We start from the raw sequence: 16,922 nt of genomic DNA, 5'->3' as shown, positions 1-16,922 counted from the left end.
TATACTTATTTTTACTTGAAATACTAGTTGTTTTATTGTTAATAATAAATCTAAGGACTTAAAATTCTCAATCCAGGGCTCGATTTCTCACGGTATACAGATAGATAGCCCGATGTGTAGCTTTTGCGTTGAAACAAACAAACAGACCGGTCTTTGTTAATAATATACTTATTTTTACTTGAAATACTAGTTGTTTTATTGTTAATAATAAATCTAAGGACTTAAAATTCTCAATCCAGGGCTCGATTTCTCGCGGTATACAGATAGATAGCCCGATGTGTAGCTTTTGCACTACAACAGACAAACAAATCTGTCATTGTTAATACACATATTCAAGGACTTGCAATTCTCAATCCGGGGCTCGATTTCTCGCGGTATACAGATAGATAGCCTGATGTGTAGCTTTTGCACTACAACAGACAAACAAATCTGTCATTGTTAATACACATATTCAAGGACTTGCAATTCTCAATCCGGGGCTCGATTTCTCGCGGTATACAGATAGATAGCCTGATGTGTAGCTTTTGCGCTGAAACAAACAAACAGACCGGTCTTTGTTAATAATATACTTATTTTTACTTGAAATGCTAGTTGTTTTATTGTTAATGATAAAAGTATTTTGCTTTATATGTTTGATAACAAGTAGTTTGCCTATAATTTAAATATTTGCGCTCTCTATTGACAACTTCAAACGTAACGGTTGCTCAAGTTCATAATTACATATCTAAATCACGGCAATGACAGGTGTAGCACTGATTAGTTCCGGCAGAAGCCACGCAACTATTTTATGCAAAAAAGAGCTAATTACGACTGTAACTGTTACAGTTTAAAACGAACAACAACAACAACAAAAAAAGAGCCTCGAAAACAAAATCCTTTCATTGATTTCCTTATGCACTTTTCATACTATCAAACAGTTTGACACGCAAACCACTGCGCCGCGCTAGGCATCTCAGAAGTGAGCTCTAGGGCTTATAACGCCAACATTCGGAGTTCAATTCCTGCGATGGCCACAGCACAGATGGTCTATTTTTGCTTTGTGCTTAACAATAAAAAAAAGTGTTCTGTTTTACTGTCAAACTTTTAAATTTTTAAAATTGATTTCAACTGTTAATGACATTACTTCACATATCTTATTTGAAAGCTTTGAAGTCAGGTACAAACTTTTTTTACAAATCTTTCCAAACCAAATCTCTCTCTCTAACAAGCGTTTCCATGAAAATTTGTCCCACTAAGCCGTACTGTCGCAACATCTGTTCTCGGAAAGTATGTCGGTTGAGTTGAAGTAGTGGTAATTTGCTTATTTTTTTTTATGTAGAATATTTAATACAACTTTATGGCTCGCACAGATAATATGTAGTGTGAATTCATAAGGTGAGTTTCTTATGAGTTTCAATTAACTAACAAATCTTACAAGTCGTTACACTCATAAATGCTCCCCAGTGGCACAGCGGCATGTCTGCGGACTTACAACGCTAGAAACCGGGTTTCGATACCTGTGGTGAGCAGAGCACAGATAGCCCATTGTGCTTAATTTCAAACAAACAAACACTCATAAATAATTCCTTTCTACGACAGTATCATGTTTCACAATCAGTTTATAAGTTGGAAGTAGTTAGAGTGTAATTCAAGTAGGATTTCCAACTTGCAACAGAGTAAATTTTGGGCAAATGGATGCAATCGATGGAGTTTCCCTATTAAAATAATTTTGATTAATTCAAATACTTCAGTTATAACATTTGCTGGTTCGCCAGTTCTTGCGAATGATAGTCAAGTTAATTAAATAATAATAATAATAGATATGAATAAATGATCGATTTTAAAGATATGTAAAAATAATAATTATGTTATGCTATACGTCCTTACCATGAATATCACATTTGTAAACGACTTAAATATAATTAATGATAATTACAATTCACATGCTTAATGTGGTTCACAACATAACAGTCGTTCCTGAAAATTGGTGATTTACATACAGCGCATGGACCACTATTATATCGGTCGTATCCCCGCCGGCCAGATGAGTTCTGGTATTTAGGGAAAGGCTTCGTCGTCAGATGTAGTGTGGTTGACATATTTTAACACATTATCCTTTGCTTTCACCCATAGGTTCTTAGAATTTATTTATTTATTCATTGTTACTGTATGTAATAACACTATTTGGCTTAACTGAGATTAAAATTTAACAATTCTATAGTCCACCAGTAAGGCACTGGTAAGTGTATGAACTTACGATGCTAAAATCCGAGTTTCGGGTCCCCACGATGGACAAAGTACAGATAGCCTGTTGTGTAGTTCGACAACAACTATCGATATATCAAGTAAAATTGCATTTGAATCTGACCAGACTTTTAAGTAATTTTCACGATGTTTGATCCTGACTAGACCTGTAAGTAATCTTCACGATATTTGATCCTGACTAGACCTGTAAGTAATCTTCACGATATTTGATCCTCACAAGACCTGTAAGTAATCTTCACGATATTTGATCCTGACTGGACCTGTAAGTAATCTTCACGATATTTGATCCTGACTGGACCTGTAAGTAATCTTCACGATATTTGATCCTGACTGGACCTGTAAGTAATCTTCACGATATTTGAACTTGATCAGACTTGCAAGTAATCTTTAAGACATTTGATTCTGACCAAACATATAAGTAATCTTCATGGCATTTGAATTCGACCATATAGATACTAAAGGGCTTTTCTTGAAGCAAACCCTATGCTATTATACACGGAGCTTACTCCTCTTATAATTTACAGTTACTTGCATTTAAAGAGACGTCTTTGTAGGTATGACATTTATGTATTGGTAGCTGGTCTTTCTTGTATTGTTCTTCCTTTTGGTTTTTGTTCCTGTGCTTTTTTTTGTAACGATAGATTTTAGCAAAGTATACACTGCAAGTTTTTCAGCTTGTTCACTAAATTCACACTGTCATTAATTTCTTCAGACCATTGGTGTTGGGCGTCTAAAATTATCCTCGCCATTGAAATTTTCAGATTCACCTTGCAGCGTTACCACGTGACTCACACACCCTGTTTTATGCGTGTCTTCGTTAAAAACCCCAAGAAGCGACTTTATAATAACCCGTAAATGGCTCGTTGACTGGGGACACTATATCTCATTCATTGTTTGTTTGATTTCGCGCAAATCTACACGCTAGCTGTCCCCAACTCTTGGGCTGCTGTTATTATTATTATGTTTAAGAAAATTGGTAATGAGACGCAAACCACGGATCCTCAGCTCCATAATGCAGCATGTTAACAACTGGACCGCACTCGACACAAAACTAACTGACTCAAACCACCATTATTAACCATGAACTGGTAGGGTGGGGTAAGAATGACTCACGTCGATTTTTCAAGTCAATATCCCAACTCAGGTAGTGCTGCTCTCTACCTGACATTTTCCGTACTTTATCCTCAATCAGTTCTTGAGTATTGAGCACAGTGGATGTGCTGTTGTAGTTTTCTTTTTTTATCGCTGTAATCGTTTATCGTTCATTCTGACCTCACCGTATTATAAAAATAACATTTTTGAATTTTATTACACATGGGGTCATTTTGACCCACCCTACCACGTATGAAACAAATATTTTACCCTTCCAGTTGAGGGTTAACCAGTTTTTAACACATGCTGTTAACCAATACTATGATGATAATTAACTGAAGCGTTAATTCATTGATTATTCTGAGAATTAGTTTTACTAGATATAGTGTGGTTGACGTATTGCTATACGCTTTTCTATACTTGCATTCGGAAATACTTATTGACAATTAGCTTGTAATCTAAAAAGGTATAGATAGCTTTTGTAATTATGTTTTGACTATCAGTTAACTATTACTTAATGTACCAATTAATTATAATTGGTTTATAATCTGGTTTCACAATTACTTTTACCTGTCGCATGCAATTTCACTAAATGCGAAGTTTTAATTATTTTCTTTTTTTATACTCTCCCTAGTGACGACTTTGTATTTATACTAATTGCAGGAGGCGTGCCCGAGAGAATTTGAGGAGAAACTGTATTCAGAATAAGCCTAGGTGGTTCAGACTAGCTCTTAATTAATTACAAATGATTTTTTGTTTTTCATTACCATGATTGAAGATTGAATTGCGTTCGTGATAACGTTTTTTGTTTGTTTTTTAGGCTTGAAGATTTCAGTTGCCGGTAATTTAAGTAAGGGCTAATAAATAAAAGATGTAATTTTGTAAGAACTAGGATGAATCTTAGAAGAACCTGCAAATTAGTAGTTTGTGCCTGAAATAAGAAGAAAAAAAAGCCTCTTGTGATAGCATTTGTTCGATAAGTTAGGTTTTTTAAATATGATATTGTTATAACGTGTTCTATCGTAACGATAATAATTTATTTCTTCAGTAATGTTCACGTGTAGTCATAATTTCACATATATACTTTTCAACATAAACTCCTTAACTTTATTAGCTTTGGTCGATTAATAAAAGAAAACGCTAACTGAATAGAAGAATGGGCGTGATAATGTTCGCTGCTATCACTGAAATAAGTTTTCTAACACTGAACTGAATTGAATCGCAGAACTAACTCATTCAATACTCTCTGACTCTTATCTTTACATCGTACCCCTTCTTCTACACCGCACTACATTTTTAAATCGTAACGTCAGTGAAATGCCGATCCCTCTCTAACACACATCTAGTTAAAAACATGGAAAATATAGCTTAAAACACTGCCCCTTCCTGGATTTGACGTCTCTTGAACAATCGTAATACACAAATAAACAACAAACTAAAGAGTCATTTCACTAAGTTTTTTGGGTGTTTTTATTGTTTTAAGGGTTTATGGCATGCAGATGGGATAACCTTTTGTCCCTTATCGTCACCTGCTGTCCTATTACTGGGGAGGGGGTATCTTTAGGTAGATGTCCAGTGAATCCGTTGGTGGCTTATTGTTGATCCTCTGGAAGTGCTCTCGACAGGAACCCTGGGCTCTTAAGCAGGTTGAATTTCCACTGATATACTTCTAACGACAATCACCATGGATGACCTTTGGCATGGACCATCTTCTAGATTCTGTAAAATCATATCATTTATTTTTTTCAGTACAAGATATGGCCCTTCCCAACAACTGCTTAACTGTGGAGTTTGTATTTTCTTATAGCGGGGATTGTGCAGTCATATTATGTCATATTGATGCAATTGAGCCTTATTAGCATTAACATCACAGCGACTTTTTATTGTATCTTTGTCTGATTTAAGACTTTCCCGAGTAAAGTCGTGTATGATACCAATGATGTTCCTGCAAGAGTCTGCTGAGTAACCGTCCACTGGATGCGAGTAAAGAATGTCCAATGGCAGCTTATGTTCTCTACCAAACATTGGTACTGCTGTTCCATAACTCATAAGTAGCAGTGGAAGATCTCGATTCAATGTTATCTAATGTTTATCCACATAATTGGCTAATTGGTTTAAAAGTTTACGGTTGTATCTCTCAGAAGATGGATGAATGTTTGTTATCGTAGTATTTTTCATTTCAAGGATCTAATACATTTCTACAAACAAAGCTGGTTGTAAGTTTTATTCCTGATCTGAGTGTAGTTCCATAGGTATTCCAAGTCATGAAATGAATTCGTTGGCAGATTTCTTTGCTATAGTTTCTGCTTCCTGGTTAGAAACAATACATGCTTCTGGCCGTTTGGTGAAATAGTTCATCACAACCATGATGCATCAATTCATACTGTTACTCAGTAGCAGAGGACCAACAAGGACATTAACAACAGCCCTCTCAAGTGGATTTTTTTGCTCACAACATAGTCCATATGATTTACTTCAATTCTCAACAGATCTTCGGCATACAACTCAATAAAAGCACTTTCTTATTTGCTTCACTATCTTCTTAATACCTAAGTGGTTTTTGGAAGATTATGGAGAGGATGAAGTGCTTTGGAATGAAAAGACTGTGGAAGTACCAACTGTAGTTGTTTCTGTTCATTGGTATCTTCCTATTTCCAACATAACAAACCCTTTTGTAGGCATAATGAGTCCCACAGTGCCCATTACAACTTTGGCTTTGGGCTATATGGTGTGACTGCTTGTCATGAGGATGTTTCTTCACTATTCTTGATTAACTGAATAATTGGTTTCAATAGATAATATTCTTAAAAATATGACTCCTAGCAAGAATTACAACATTCTTACTGGCTGTTCCGACAACGCATTGAGTCAGTATGTTATGACCCCGTGGGCTACCGATTTACAGAACCATAATACGTTGTAGAGACATCATGTGATTGAAAATGTGTTATCATGGGCTTGTTTGGCAATGCGTTGAACCAATCATTATGGCCCCTATGGCTTGATACGTATTGATTCGACAATGAGAAATAACGCTAGTTTATAGTAATTAAGTTACAACTTTTGTAAATTATTCGGGTTTCTTATGTGTTTATAGAATGAGTGAAACTGAACGTGAAAATGAGAATGTCATATTTCACGAGGACATTCCTACTTTCTAACAGGAGTATCCTAGAATTGTTAATCTAAACTCTGCTAGACACTCCTAAAAGTACCGCTTCTGCCTGTGTTGGGATGATTGTGATCCTTTTTAAAGCTTTACTGATAATTTCGATTAAGCTAGCTTTAATCTCGCTTTTCAAATAGATAAATACAGGGCTGTGCGTGGCCTTGTGGTTAGCGCTCTCTCATCTCTGGGAGCCTTATAGCCGAAACATTCAGTTTCGCTATTCGATTAAGGATTTCAGCATAGGCGGCGAATGATGCTGACTGGTTGCCCACTCTTTATTTACGAGTTGTACCTTAGGAATAATTATATCTCCATCTTTGTGAGGTCTCTGACTCGTATGTTTGAGCCACGTGCCGCATAAGATGCCATACAGGAGTGTCAACAAGTATCTATTTTTAAAAATAACATAACATTTTTAAACTATCGAAAGAAGATATTTACATTAAATGTTATTGCTTAACAATTACTTACAATTACAGGTCGTGGATATGTCGTGCACGATGTTTTATTAACTGCTTATTATAGGCTGCGACAAATCCCGGGCGCCAGATCGCCATGGCGACTAAAGATTTCATCGTAGCACCTAGTATTTTCTACCATTTTATTCGTGTGTAGGGTTGTGTTAAATAGAACTCGAATCTAGAACAGTTCTGGACTCTTAGAAGTCGGGAAGTATTTTCACATTCTTTGAGTCCTAAATCGAACTTTGTTTCTAGGATTTTAACAGTGGATTCAGCACTTCATGTTTTTTCAGGAATGAAGCAATACAGTTGCACAACATGTTACTAATTTCGCGCTATTTTCTTTTTCTTCTTTCTCACAATTCAACCAATCATTACGCGTATTTAGACTCATACGGGACCAAAGGCAGTTAGTACAGGCGATACTATCAAGTGGTTGTTGATATCATGTGATCGTTAGCATGCAATCGTTGCTGTGAAAGTAAATAAATATACCTATCCCCCATTTCCCGGTACAAACAGTAGTGAAGTTAGGATAGGCACACCTGTCTCCTAGATATGGAAATATTCGTCGACGCCTGGCTTATTATATAGTAGACATAATTATTACATACTAGACTTAGTACCAGAACTGGTTTGAATGTTGTTAAAGCCTGTCGAGCTCCTGCCTTTGGTATATCTGATCGTTCTATTGTTAAATCTCTGAACAGTCTCTTTTACCATTTTTTTAATAAAAAAATATTTACGTATAATAATTGTGAATCCGAAGGTTCGTTCACTATCTAGGTATTGAAGGTAGTTCTAAACCTTAGAAGGTTCATCACATGACATTCATGCAGCCATTTTATTTTTCGTTTACAGAAACTTTTTAATACATTCACATGTAAGAAGTTTATCTTTGAGTTTATATAATGTCAGTTAGTTCAAACAAGTTATATTAAAAAAAGTAACATCGTGTTGCAACACGTACAGGTTAGGTCTGCAGGCTTACGACGCTAAAAAACGGGTTTCGATACCCATCGTGAGCAGAGCACAGATAACCCATTGTATAGCTTGGCGCTTAACAACAACAACCAAGCCAGCACCGATTGGTGTTGCCGCTGTGCTTTGGGGCAAAGCATTGTGATCAAGTTCCGGGAATAACGTGTAGCAGCCACATAGATTCAATGAAATACATACTTAATTCTATAAGGTTTATACATATATTGTTGTTATAGTTAAAGGTTTGAAGCCTAACTGCTATTACTTCTGTTCTGTTTTGCTGTTTATTTATTAAGACATATAACATGTAGCAGCCACATAGATTCACTGAAATACATACTTAATTCTATAAGGTTTATACATATATTGTTCTTATAGTTAAAGGTTTGAAGCCTAACTGCTATTACTTCTGTTCTGTTTTGCCGTTTATTTATTAAGCAACAACTTTTAAGTTCATACTGTTACAGGTATCCCTCGATTTACGAACGTTCGGTTTACGTTTTTACGCTGTAACGTAATTAACTTTTATGGGCCTGTTTTTCAATTTGCGTTCGCATTTTTTGCAATAACGAAAATCTACGTAAAAGTCGTAAGAAACATTTGCCCGTTACGAAACAGTTTTTCTCTATTACGAAATTCAAATAGCTAAAAACCTATTTTTCTCTGTTATAATACTGAAATACCCTTAGTTACTAAGCTATTTTTCACTACTACGTAATTTAAATCCAGTAGAGCACTATGGACGAAATTGCAAACAGCAACCACTACTCACGTCACCACGACAAGGAAAGCAACTGCTACACATACTGTTGGTGTAAACGTGCTTTACAGTCACTATGAGAAAAACTATACACTGGATAGGTGAAGTGGAGAAAAAAAGTGTCATTGGCCATTATTCAGTTCTTCACATTATATAGCCGCACAATAGCAGATATAATAAATAAACTTAGTATTCTGAAAATTGTTTAATCTCGAAGTCTAAGTTCAAGGGAGGTCTAATTCAATCTACACTTTTATTAACGTGTATTATTGGGTTATATTAGTTTCGAAGAATTCCACGCCTCATCAGTAACCCTGAACACAAGTTAACCAAAGAGAAATAAGCTGGATCTATATCATAATGAAAAGTATCAAACATATTCTTGGTGTAAACGTGTTTTATAGTTTCTATCCACTGTATAGGTTTTCTCACAGTGATAACAAAGCACGTTCACACCAACAGTTTGTTTGATACTTTTCACTATGATATAGGTCCAGCTTATCTCTGTTTCGTTAACTTGTGTTCAGGATTACTGACGAGGAGTGGAATTCTCCGAAACTTCTATAACCAAATAACAGACGTTGATCAAAGTGTAGATTTAACTGGACCTCCCTTGAACTTAGACTTCTACGTTAAACATTTATTTAGTAAAGCAGCTACTACTTCTTCACGAGCGCAGTACACTACATTTTATGTTTTATTAATGAAAATGTCTTTTTCTTTCAGGTTTTTGTTTGTGTTAATTGTAAAACAATATTTTTCTTACGTCATAGTGGAAGAAAGTGTAACGTTAGTATGGATAAAAAATTTGGATCAGGAACGCATCCCTATTTTTTACCTTTAAATAATGGGAAAAGCGTTTTCGATTTGCATTTTTCCTTTATAGGTTACGTTCTCCAAGAACGTATCCCTTTCGTAAATCTAGGGATACCTGTATTAATTTTTATTCGTTTGTTTATTTTGTATTTAAGCACAAAGCTACAGAATGGGCTATATGTGCTCTAACTACCACGGGTATCGAAACCCGGTTTCTAGTGTTGTAAGTCCGCAGGCATACCGTTGTGCCACTTGGGGGCATTAGGTTTCGAACGGTGACCGGTAAATAAAGACTTGGTTTGTCTGAGTCAGCTGCAGTTCTTGTAATTGGCTACACGAACGTGTTCTTAATACAAACTTATTGTATGCGTGAGTTTAAGTAGCACGCATTTTTAACGTAATCTAAAATATAACAACATAATTACTGTTCTGCATAATGTATCTTAAAACTATATGTGAGTGTTTTATTTCTTGGATTATGCGTAAAATAGGGATTTCGTATATAAACAAGCCGCTGCGGTGACGTCATTAATATATTGTGCAAATTAGTACAAACGAAGGTTCGAACTTTCTTTGGTATTATGTTCCAAACTTTGGAAGGGTAAAATGTACCCTTTGTTGTAGCTCTACGTATAAGTAATACAGAAAAAAAAGTTATGATTAAATTTTGTGAACTGTTACATCAGGCCCCCCAGTGGCACAGAGGCATGTCTGCGGACTTACAACGCCAGAAACCGGGTTTCGATACCCGTGATGGGCAGATCACAGATAGCTCATTGTGCAGCTTTGTGCTTAATTCCAAACATACAAACTGTTACATCAGTCAAGTCGTAGGTTTCTGTACGTCCCGTTTCCTCGTCGATCATGTTTATTTTCCAATTGTCACATTGCTCGTGAAGATACGTTGCATTAGCCGTTGACCTCAGACATTAACATCCATTTCAAACTCAGTATAAAGTCATTTTCCACCAAGAATCCTTCTTTGTCTCTGTTCATCAGTCACCCCCCCCCCATCACTCCCTCTTTGCCTGGGTGGCTCCGTTGTGGGTTGGCCTCGTTTCGTCCATACCTATTGTTCCGAATACAACTACGTGTCACCCTTAATAGACTAGCTTATCTTCAGGTACTAAAATCTAGTTAAACGTCGAGAAATTCTTATCTTATTGTTTCTCATGCTGGAATCGTTGTTGTCATTTCAAAACAATGGTTGAGGCTTATTTTCCAGAATCAAGAGCGCGCCGAGCTTTGAGTATATTCACGCTGAATATTATTTCAGTATATGGATAGGTATGTCTCTAGCACTGTAAATACTCCATTTCACTGAACTTTAGCTAGCATGTGTTGAAATATTATCCAATTTGCAAATAAGCCAAAATCTTATCGTTTTTCTTTTTTTTTTTTTAAAGCCACTCTTTCTCAAAATCAAATACTTTTAAATGTTTCATTTATAACTGTTAGTCATTTAGCTGCATCCCTCGATGGGTCAGAGTCAGTTTACGGACTTAGAACGCTAAAATCTGGGGTTCGATTCCCTGCGGTGGACAGAATGCAGATAAACAACTGTTTAATTACATAATATTATGCTATGAATATTCTTTTTCACAAGTTTATTCATTGATAATGTTTGACCTTTGGATGGAGAAACGTAATATTAAAAAAGAAAAAAGAAAAACCTACTGAGTCTTACTTAGAAGGGACACTCTCTCGAGTTATCTTCCAGTTATGTTTCCATGCAGACACAAGAGTCATATACTTCTTTGTTGCTTGACTCGTGTATGGAATTATTGATACATTTCGTTACTCGACAGTCTGGAAAGGCTCCCAAGACTTTTCTATGAAATGTGAATACTGTCATATGTTTCTTCTTGAATTATGGATTTTTTTTGTATGTACTAGACATTGTTTTTCATTAATCATCGAATCTTCCGTTAAAATAACCTGTTTATACAATTTAATTATATAATTATGTATATAAGGTTATTGGAAAGTGTCTTCAAAGTATTCCATATCTGATTTCCTTTATACAAAGCAGGACAAGCCGTCATCTTGTATTGTTTCCGACTCTTCTATTTCCATTATTTTTATTTAATTGTTCCTCATATTCAATAAGGTGTTTAGCAGTGCGTCAAAAAAGTGCATAGAATACTGTTCAATATCAGGAGCGAATCGCAACCTTTAGGGCATCATTTTGTGAGGATGTGTCAAGATCTCAAAATAGTGAGGATGATTTATGGTGCCGGTTGCTTGAAATGGGGCTAAGCACGCTTGCCATGTTGAATTCACATTCCTGCCCCTCGTAAAATATAAACAAGATGATCATATAATGCGCCCCGAGGCTTCGATTTGAAAATGAAGAACCTTATGCAGCAGTGATAATGGTGGCGGTTGTTTAATAACGTAATTTATTATTTCCTTTTAAAAGTTGTTTCGACAGTTCACGTTAAACTGTTTAAATGATTTGTACCTTCTGGCGTAAAAAAGGGGGAAAGAAAAAAAGGTTTGGCACTTAAGAAATCGGTTTATGATTGAATGTCGCTTTATGAAGATAACAATCATATGCTGAAATAGGTATCGATAAATTATAGCTTATTCGGTAAGTAGATATAAAGTTTATGACGACGTATGGAACAGTATGGAAATAAGAAACACTGTCGGCCACGAAAATATATGCAGTGAGAGTTGTATAATGCAAGATTATACAGTGTTGAAACAAAAAAGATAATTTATAGTCTAGTATGTAGAGCGTGATGGCTTGACCATCTGCATCCTAATGTTTATAGACATGTTTATATTTATGCATTTCTTCTTACAACCTTAATCCCTTTCTGGTATGGGGTCAGCCACTCGGGTCTTCATAGATTACATGCATCATTTGTAGTTAAACCCGACCTCCCTCGGGAGGGACAGATAATACGATGAAGAGACGTAGTGAACAGGGACTTCAATCCCTGTTCACTACGTCTCTTCATCGTATTATCTGTCCCTCCCTCGTCTCTGTTCACTACCTCTCTTCATCGTATTCTCTGTCCCTTCCTCATATCCCTGTTCTCTACGTCTTTTCATCGTATTATCTGTCCCTCTCTTACATCCCTGTTCACTATCTCTTCTATCGTATTCTCTGTCCCTCCCTCATATCCCTGTTCTCTACGTCTCTTCATCGTATTCTCTGTCTTTCTCTACTTCTTCGTCCCTCCACTGGCATTTCCACTGTTCTTCTCACCGCACGTGCTTCTTCACTTCTTACTGCATGTCCAAACCATCTGTCTTGTTTATCTTGCATTTTCTGTGATTTTGCAGATTCCCAATCTTTCCCCGAGTTTATATTTATGCGCATAGTGAATGTAAAAGTAAATAAATGTGAGTTATATACCACTGATTATCGTTTAAGAATGTGTACAAACCACATTTTTACACTTTCATTCTGAAAAAAAGTGGCTCGGATTGTTTAGTTTTTTCAACTAGTTTAAACATACAAAGAGAAACACCAAAACATCTTTCCCTCCCTTATCTGAAATTATAGAACCCTCCGATGAGAAACATCCCTGTTTAAAGATGAGTACGGAACTAGTTCTATCGGGTAGTATGGGTTTTGTTGTCAAGTGTATATTGATCATTAATGGAATAAATTGTTTTGCCATGAAAAGCATTGTTATAATGATGGCTTCAAATATGTGTTGTCTCAGCAACGTAATTAAGAGTTGATACGTCTCTAGACTTGACGTAAAGTTATGGATGTAGCTACTGATGTCTGAACAGTCATAGGTCATTTTTTAATATTATTGCGGCAATAGATCGAAACAATTAATAAAAGTAAATACATTTAGACGTAACCAAAACTGTAGAAAATGAATGAATCTTGCGGCCTATTCGCGAATCTTGGTCGGAATGAGGGGGCAAATCTGCGACAAAACTCACAGAATTGACACAGTAGCGGTCAAAATGTCAACATTAAGTAGATTATTGTATGAAAACAATAGCCTTTGTTACGTCTCCGTTCGTTCGTTAATTTCCCGTAAATTCGTCCCGACGAAACTTTAGCGACACAAGTCCTTTCTTAAATAAAACTCGTTTATTCTTTCCGAATACAACTTTACGATACACTTAATTTCAACTCACGTCTCACGTGGCCAACAATATTCTGTCCGCATACATTCAATTACTCATTACCTCCCCGTCGCTTCGTGGCCGGTCTTATGTATATACAAGAGTACACTATATCTAGAAGGATCACGAGATTTAAGGAAATGACTGAATGTTCGAGAACGACGTGGCGTGATACTAGCCACGTGACCTCGATGTCGTAACACCTTGATCTGCCCTAAAGTAAACAACAAAAATATAGTTTTACCTTGAAAAAAAACAAAAAAACAACACGATTCTGCCCTAAAATTACAATGTATGGTTCTTCATGAAATAACAGTCTGTCTTCAGATTTTAGCTTGGATCTTGTTTACCTTGTTTCTATTATTTCTGTAAAGTCGAGCTTTGTCTTTAAATAACCTATTTTGTTTTAAATAATAATTTGGGTCTATCTTGGGTCTGAACCTGTGTTTACATAATAATTTGGATCAGTATTTAGATATAGTCTGATTTTATGTTTATATAATAACTTGGACCCGTCTTTAGATATATTCTCTGATTTTGTGTTTAGATAACAATTTGGGTCTGTCTTTAGATGGCCCAAATGTGACTCAAATGTGGTAAGTCTGAAGGCTTATAACGCTAAAAACTGGTTTCGATACCCATGATGCCCATTGTGTAGCTCTGTGCTTAACAACAACCAAACCAAACTTTAGGTAGAGTCTGGTTACTCTGAATTTTTTATTTGGGAAATGATTTCGCTCTGTTTTATTTAGATAAAAGTGTTGTTTTGTGTTACAGGTGATCATCTCCGTATCTGTGACCGGAGTCATACATGTTGCACAAAACAGATGGAACACAAGCTGAGCACACACAGTCGCGTGGAGTTTGACAAACTTCTAAGGGATTCTATTGGCTCCTTGAAAAATCTTTTCGCGTCCAAGACATCGAAGTTTGATAGTAAGTAACTAATATTTTCATAATCTTTCTGTTTTAATGGATGCTTGAATAAAGGTATCGGGATAAAGAAGAATGAAAGTATTTGAGCAGTAACATCATGAACTGCTTATACGTATATTGTTGTAACTTTGTCCTGGAGATGTTAGGCTATCTTAATAAACTTCTGTGTTTTATATATAATCTTTAGAGCTCCGTGTATTATTTTATTTAAGTGTTTAATTCTTTTTGCTGTTTTATTTTATTGGAGTTTGACCTGTTTGAATTTTTTTTGTAATACTTGAACTTTTTATTCTTTCTTTTTATCAAATATTTTTATAACGCTTCCTGCTATTTACTTTTATATTTTTTATTGTTTAATTTTAATCTGTAAAGTTAGTTTTAAGCACGTTCCAACCCTAGGACTGTATCGTTTTATATGTTCAAGATTAATATCACATTGTTTTTAAGGCTCATATTCATTATTGACGTAGAGGTTAGCGTACCTGGAATGTAAATCAGATGATTCAAGATTCGTGTCCCGTTGCCCGCAAAATCGTACTCCGCAGTTTGGGGCCGTGGGTTCACTCGCTATAAGACTCACGGTCAAATCCCACAAATGGGTCAGACAGGTGTAGCCCGAGAGTTAGCGGTTAGTGCTTATGCCCAATTGATTTTCCTTTCTATAGTCTACCAGCTGAACATTAAGGACAGGCATGCGCAGATAGACCTTTGTGTAGCTGAAAAAAAAAAAAAATTCATTTCTTGCACGATATGTAATTTTACTTTACACGAATATTTAGAGCTTGTTATGACGTAGCACTAACTGGAAATGAATTCAGAATTTGTATTATTGTTATACACTTGTGCCATTAATCCCAGGAACTAAATAAGAAATTCTCGGCGTTAAATACACATGCTTCTACTCATCTTCGTCAGAAAGTAAAACTCGGCGAAGAGTTTCCTAGATTGAGGCATAGTCATCTGTGGTTCAGAAATGCTCACCAGAGGGAGGGCAACAAGTAAGTAGATAAAATTCTTAACCGTATCGCAGAATCAAATGGAACGGTTGTAACGCTTCCACAGTTTAAAGTGCGGAGCGTGTTCAGTGGGATATTACGACTCGAACCTGGAACCTTTCGTTCCGTACCCCAGCACGCAAATCACTAGCCACGCCCGGCTCATATCCAGTTTATAAAAAACAAAACAAAAAACAATCTGTTCTTTTGTGTTTGTATCAAGACAAAAATGTGGTGTTGTGGCTAACAGTAGACAAAGCTGTACTGGACTATTAAATTAGCCGCAAAAATAATTTTTAACATTTACGAACATGAACTTATGGCAAAATCTAAATGGTCACATGTATACTAAATTGTTCATTTACTTTCTAAATGTTCGTGCTCAAATATTCCTCTCAACCGTTTATTCTGTACTGACATGAGCCGTTAGTTCTTAATGACATCCGGTACACGACTTGAGGAACTACGACCTTGTCGAATTGCCTCAGATGTTGTTGTGAATGGGACTGTTTGTTTTTTGACAAACTTTTTTACTTTTAACCAACCATAAGTACGTTCAGAGATGACTCTTACTATCTGGAATCTAGCTTACTATATAAGACTGAATTCGGTTTTTCTAGTATGTGTTTGCAACTTCTGTTTTTTTTTCTAAATAGTATTTTATTCGTGTAAGTGTTAACGGAATGAAACATCTGTTACAACGTTACTCTAAACTTTTGACTTTAGCAAAGCTGGCCCAGAATATAGGCGAAGCAACACTATGATGTTAACTATGTTTCCACCATTGAACAGATGTGTTAAATGACAAATGGACAGTTTAAATAATAGATATTAAGATTCATTGTGTGTGTGTGTGTGTGTGTGTGTGTCATTGTGTTACGTAACTCCTCCTAAACCGTTGGTCGCACCGACTTCCAAATGTTACCAAACGAATCGTCTCAGTCTCGAGGAGGTTTGTAAAAGGTAAACAAATGTTCACTCCACCCTTTGAGGAACCGGGGTTGTCCCGAACACTCCTATTTCTAAACTGCTGGACTAACCAACTTCTAAGTGATGCTAAACGAAAGGTCTCGGCCCCGAGGTTTTCACAAAGGTAAAAAATTTCATTGATTTACATTTAGAGCACGTAAATAAGTATGCCTACTAATTACCGCTCGTATCTTGATTAAAGAAATTATATTTGCATTATATCGGCAATGATCATTGAACTGAAAAAGTGCAAAATAGTAGTTCAAACATTAAAGGGCCCGGCATGGCCAGGTGGTTAGGGTACTCGACTCGCAATCTGCGGGTCGCGGGTTCGAATCCCGTCACACCAAACATGCTCGCCCTTTCAGCCGAGGGGGCGTTATAATGTGACGGTT

The 16,922-nt window shown here is 36.2% G+C and overlaps 1 protein-coding gene across 1 annotated transcript in view; it reads left to right on the top strand.

Moving 5' to 3' along the window:
- Positions 1 to 16,922, top strand: part of LOC106476069 (glypican-6-like) — an 88,603-nt gene that overhangs the window by 30,788 nt on the left and 40,893 nt on the right. The window contains exon 2 of the mRNA XM_013936745.2: positions 14,405 to 14,563. Coding sequence (XP_013792199.1) covers positions 14,405 to 14,563 — 159 coding nt within the window. The remainder of the gene's footprint in view (positions 1 to 14,404; positions 14,564 to 16,922) is intronic.

The sequence above is a fragment of the Limulus polyphemus genome, unplaced genomic scaffold (assembly GCF_000517525.1).
Source record: "Limulus polyphemus unplaced genomic scaffold, Limulus_polyphemus-2.1.2 Scaffold152, whole genome shotgun sequence".
Classification (NCBI taxonomy): Eukaryota; Metazoa; Arthropoda; class Merostomata; order Xiphosura; family Limulidae; genus Limulus; species Limulus polyphemus.
This window is presented reverse-complemented; position numbering and strand designations above follow the sequence as displayed.